This window comes from Bison bison, unplaced genomic scaffold (genome assembly GCF_000754665.1).
Source record: "Bison bison bison isolate TAMUID 2011002044 unplaced genomic scaffold, Bison_UMD1.0 scf7180017864375, whole genome shotgun sequence".
Lineage (NCBI taxonomy): Eukaryota > Metazoa > Chordata > Mammalia > Artiodactyla > Bovidae > Bison > Bison bison.
The window spans coordinates 2062506-2068203 of record NW_011494947.1 but is presented as its reverse complement, the minus strand read 5'-3'; the positions used below and the strand labels follow the sequence as shown (position 1 = coordinate 2068203).

At 46.3% G+C, this 5698-nt stretch overlaps 1 protein-coding gene across 1 annotated transcript in view; it reads left to right on the top strand.

Moving 5' to 3' along the window:
- Positions 1-5698, top strand: part of PRRC2B (proline-rich coiled-coil 2B) — a 71275-nt gene that overhangs the window by 39987 nt on the left and 25590 nt on the right. Inside the window, exons 14-15 of the mRNA XM_010856789.1 lie at positions 1-125; positions 2500-2695. Of these exons, the coding sequence (XP_010855091.1) occupies positions 1-125; positions 2500-2695 (321 nt within the window). The remainder of the gene's footprint in view (positions 126-2499; positions 2696-5698) is intronic.

Below are 5698 nucleotides of genomic sequence, written 5' to 3'. Positions count from 1 at the left end.
CAGTGGCTCAGAGCGGCGGCAGTGAGGAGGGGCCCCGGGAGGCTGGCTCCCCTGCACAGGAATTCAACAAGTACCAAAAGTCACTCCCTCCCAGATTCCAGCGCCAGCAGCAGCAGCAGCAGCAGGTAAACAGGAGATGCTTAGCCCATATTGTAAACAGACCGCCCCTCCGTCTCCCTGGCCCCTTCAATTAAAGCAGATGACACCCACCCTCCTGTACCCCAGTTGCCAGCAGGGACGTGGAGAGTGGGGGCCTTGGAGATCAGCCCTGGCCTTTCATTTCTCCAGGTAATTCATCCTCTGGATGAAAACCTTTGTTGGTAGTTTGTGGACCCTGTTGGCTAGCATTGAAAGGAATGGCTGGTGGTGTCTGAGTGGTTTTTTCACTGAGAGGTGTACAATGTGGCCACTCTTCAAACTGACGGCGGCCCCACCCTGGAGCCTCTCTGGGAGGAAGAGGCCTGGGGGCTGTGTGGAGAGCACTGGAGAGGAATGTTGGCTTTGAGTTATGGGCGGAGGCTTGTAGGATTCCGTCAAACAGCTTTGGGTTCTGGTGCTAATGGTGCTGCTTATCTAGCCGTGTGGGCCTTGGACAGGTCAGTGTGAAGCGGAAGGAATGAAGCCCTGACTCGGCGTGGCGGTGAGGAGTCTGCGATGCCTGTAGACTAGTTTATCAGTGGTCCAGTAGTGTCTTTATTGGTGTTCCATTAATGTTCTTAAAACGTTGTCTCTCTCTTTGTTTTGGCTGTGCTGGGTCTTCGTGGTGGCATGTCAGCTTCTCTGGTTGCAGAGTACGGGCTTAGGTGCCCTGTTGCATATGGGATCTTAGTTCCCTGACCAGGGATCAAATCTGTGTCCCCTGCATTGAAAGGTGGATTCTTAACCACTGGACCCCCAGGGAAGTCTGGTAAATTATTGTTAGTAATCGAAAATGTTCCAAAATGCGGGTGCCCTGGGGAAACAGATCAAATTTTACACCTTTACCCAGAAGTTTTTTAAAGTTGCCTTTACAACCTTCACCCCAGACCCTGTTTCCCTTGGGCTCCTAGGAAGCATTCCAGAAGCCCACCGTGGCCTGTGTTCTAGACAGTTAGGTACATTCATTGTGCTGTTGTAGTTTTGTACCGTGAGCAGGCACCATGCAGTGACTCCTGGGCTTGTTGAAGATTTACTGCCCACTGGAGAGATCTCTGGATTCACTCCAGCCAGACACAGTTGTAACAGCTGCTCTAGGGAAGTCTTCTGGGGAGGGTGGGGATGGGCAGTGACAGATAAATCCTTCCTGAAGAGTAGGAGAAAGCCTGAACGTGCCAGAGTAGCCTGAGGGAGTCTGGCAAATGGACTGTCTGGTCAGCTTCCCTGGGGACCTGGGGTTTAGACAGGAGGAGGAGCTGTGGGCAGAGCCCTAGAGAGCTCCGCTTACTGAGTGCCGAGTGCTCCTAAGAGGTGCTGGGAGCACCGGCGAGCCTTCCGGGGAACCCAGCCCAGACTGGAGTTGAGCCTGCTGGCTGGTGGGATAGGGCATGCTGGGTCAGCTGTCCCACTTGTTTGACTGTATCTGTGTCTGGCCAGGATGCTGGTTTGGGGTCCGCTTGTGAGGAAAGCCCCAGGGGTCACTGGTGCTGTGGAGCAGGTCTGAAATGAACCCTCACTGGGTCTAGGTCCTTGATTTTTAATACTCTTTTGATGTGTTAGTTCATTCATGCAGTGAACTCTTTCCATACCATGTCTGATGGTAGAGGTGAGTGGACTGCAGTGAACTTGGCATATGATCCCCTGATATAGGGAAGGGAGGCAACCACAGGAGAAACACCAGTGCTGTGAGAGCCGAGAACAGGGTACCTGACCTTCCTTGGAACTTGTGGCAGGCTTCCCAGAGGAAGTTCTCTTTAAGCTGAAACCTGAAGGAGGGGTGTGGGTGAACAGGTTTGGGGCCCAGGGAACAGATGGCCCAGCGTGTTTCCAAGGCCTGAAGCAGGCAGGCAGGCAGGTGTGTGGACTGGAGGCTGGGGCAGTAGTGGGAGGTGATGCTGGAGAGGCAGATGGGTCAAGACCCTATAGATCACATGTAGCCCCATGGATCCCAGCTGTTAGATGGAGAACTGTGGAGAACCCAGGAGGACTCTGGCCGTGATCAGGGTATCGGAGTGTGGAGAATGAATTGAAGGGACAGTGGGGGCTGGGGATGGGGAGGAGCATTGGGGAGAGGTGCTCTGGGAGGTGTGCTGGTCACGTGTCAGCTCCAGGAGAGCCTTTGATCTGCGTGAGCACCCAAGCTACCGTGTGTAGTGGAGGAGCCCAAGGGCCCTGTGTGACGATGGGATGACTGTGCATCCGTCCTGGGAGAGGGCCTGGGCCTGAACGTGGTCATGCGTACACTGGGGCCTGTCCTCTCTGGTCTTCTGTTTGGGTGGGTTTTCCCTGGAAGCGTGTGTATGCGGGCACGTGCAGCCTGTCTGCTCCGTGGCACCTGTGCAGCCAGGTCTCTGTCTCTGCCAGGAGCAGCTGTACAAGATGCAGCACTGGCAGCCGGTGTACCCTCCGCCGTCCCACCCGCAGCGCACCTTCTACCCGCACCACCCCCAGATGCTGGGCTTTGACCCCAGGTGGATGATGATGCCCTCCTACATGGACCCACGGATCCCGCCCACTCGGACCCCAGTGGATTTCTACCCCTCGGCCCTGCATCCCTCAGGTAAGCACCAAGGTGCAGTGAAGGCCAGGGTATGTGGTGTGGGCAAGGGCGTTGCCTTGGGAGGTAGACGGACCCCACCTGGATTCCAGTCTGGCCTCTGTGCAAGTCACATATCCAGTCTGAGTTATAACTTCCTTGTTTGCAAAATGAGGGTGTAATAGTACCTCCTACAAAGAATTGTTAGGAAGAGACTAAGATTATGAATCATAAATTGTCTTTGTTAATTTTCATATCTCTGCTCCATTCTTGAGTGTTCTTTATGTTCTCTCTTTTCCTTGATTAGTCTTCCCAAGGTTTGTCAAATGCCATTTTTTTAATGCCATTTTTTAAAAAGTATCTTTTGAGGTTCTTAATTCCTGTCTTTTATTTGGTTTTTATTTCATTAATTTCTGTCCCCCCCCCATTATTTCCACTGAAATTATTTTGTTCTTTTTCCGATTATGTTGGATGCTTAATTAGATCACTAGTTCCTGAGTTTTCTGATGTATTTAAGTCTCACCTGAGTTTATGAACCACTGAGTTTTAAAATAACATTTTTATTACTGTACAGTTTTAAATATTAGTCTGATTTTGAGTGATTTTTAATGGTATATTGTAAAATTTCCAAATACAGAGTTTTAATATCATCCATATGTTGTTAATTTCTACTGTGGCTGCCTTTTGGTCATATATCATGGTCTGTATGATATAGAGGAGCAGTCACAATTTTTTTCCATTAATACCAGATAATAAATATTTTAGTCTTTGAACTGCTACTCCAGTTTTGCTGTTGTAGAACAAAAACAGCTATAGACAATAGTAAGTGAATGGGTGTGGTTGCTTTTCAGTAAAACTTTATTTTTAACAAGTGGCAGATCAAACTTCACTCAGGGGCTTGAAAAGAATGTATTCTCCTATTGGACATGGTCCATTCAAGTGTGCTTGCTGACTGTGCTGTATGAATATCTATCATCACAGTTTTTTTACCCCTTTGATCAGTTTCTAGAGGTGTGTGAACATTTTCCACCGTGACTGTGGATTTATCAAATCTTGTAAATGTGTCAGTTTTTGGTTTACCTATCTGGAAGCATGTAGGCTTGGGGTGACTGCATCCTGTTTCTTGTATTTTCCCATCGCACCTTTGTTTCTTGTGTTTTCTACCTTTAACAGATCTGATGATAATTTCATTCCAGTTTTCTTTTGATTAGTATTTGTGTGGTATCTTTCTACCCCAACTTTTTATTGTCAGCCTGAGCCCTTTGTGGAGGAGAATATCTTTGTATGTTTAAGATGTGGGAGTGGGTAAAACTGTGACTGTAGTTACCAAAGTTGTTCCCTTTAGATTGGGGGGCATAGGTGTCAAGTTTTCCGATTCCTTTTGTTTTCCTTCTGCATTCTGTTTCTACTGTGAGTGGTTAGGTTAAATTCTAACACGCACCCTTGACTTAACAAAGGCTAATCAGATTACCCTGAACCTGAGCTCTAATTCAGGAGTCTTTTAATTTTTCCCTGGAATTTTAATTCTTCCCTTGTTTCGATGCTTGCGAAATTATTATCTTTGTTGTTTTATTCAATCTATGCTTGTTCAGATCTGTCTATATGTTTACTAGTGTCTTTGCTGCTTATCCTTCCATCTGAGCTCCATTTATTTTTTCAGAACATACATTTTGTCAAGGCCTCTACGAAAGTTTTTTGGCGATACATATTCTTCACATGGGGCTTCCCAGGTGGCACTAGTGGTAAAGAATTTGCCTGCCAGTGCAGGAGACATGAATTCCAAACCTGGGTCTAGAAGATCCCCTGGAAGAGAAAATGGTACCCCACCTCAGTATTCTTGCCTGTGAAATCCCATAGACAGAGGAACCTGACTGGCTACAGTCCATGGGTTACAAAGAGTTCAACGCAACTGAGCACTATTTTTCATCTATGGCAGCCTTTCTCTTAAACGATAGTGTAGCTGGGTATAGAACTCTAAGTTTGCAGTTACTTTCTTTTAGGACTGTGAAGATAGTATTCCTTTTCTTCTGGCTCCTGTGTCTGGTTTGTGTTGCTTTAAGATCTCTTTGTCTTTGGTCTCCTGTAGTTCTTTCTCAAAATGCTGTGTCTAGGTATATATCTATATCTATCCTTACTTTATTCTGCTTAAAACTCATAGTCCTCAAATCTAAGGTTGTATTGCTTTCATCACTTCTGGGAGTTTCTCTTCTAATTATCGTGTTAACTATTTGCCTTTTTTCATTCTTTGTATCCTTTCTTCCTATGTCACCCACTTAGATTATTTGTACTGATTGTGCTGTACAAATGCCTGCATCATCATGATTCTTCTCACTTTGCCTCCAGGTCTCCTGAATACATGAGAGCTGATTTTTGTGGTACCTTCTGGGAAAATGCTTAGAATTATTCTCTAATTCCTTGTTCTCTCCCGCTGTGCCTAATCTGCTGTTTTTATTTTTTACTGTCCAGTGGGTTTTTAATTTCATGACTATTTTTATTACTAGACTTTTTCTCTCAAATCTTTTTTTTTTCTTGTGTCTTATATTTTTTGTGAGTTTTCAATTCCTTCTTAATTGCTTTTAATCATATAAACCGTAATTCTCTGGTGTTTAGCATTTTGATGTGTTTTCTGAAGTTCTTAGGGACGGTGCATGATCCTGTGGACTTGCTGTGGACTTGTCATGGTGGAATGCTTTCCCGGCAATGTTCTGGGAGTTTTGACTCATAAGTTCATTTCCAGCAGAGCTATTCTTACCTTGGGGATTTGGTGCAGCTTGATTTGAGAGTGTATCCCTCCAGGGTGGCCCTGTGTTTTCATCTGCCAGCCTAGAAATACCTTTATTGTAACTCAGGAAGTTTTTGGAGAATTCTAGGGGTGTAAATCTGAACTCCACTCTACTACCCCCAAGCCTGTGTGAAAGCTGGCATGTGGCCATGAATTCCTCACTGGGGACTGTTTTCCTTGACTTGACCCTGGCCGGGTCACTAGCTCAGTCATCTCCCTGTCCTAAAGAGTGTGAGGTTTTTCTG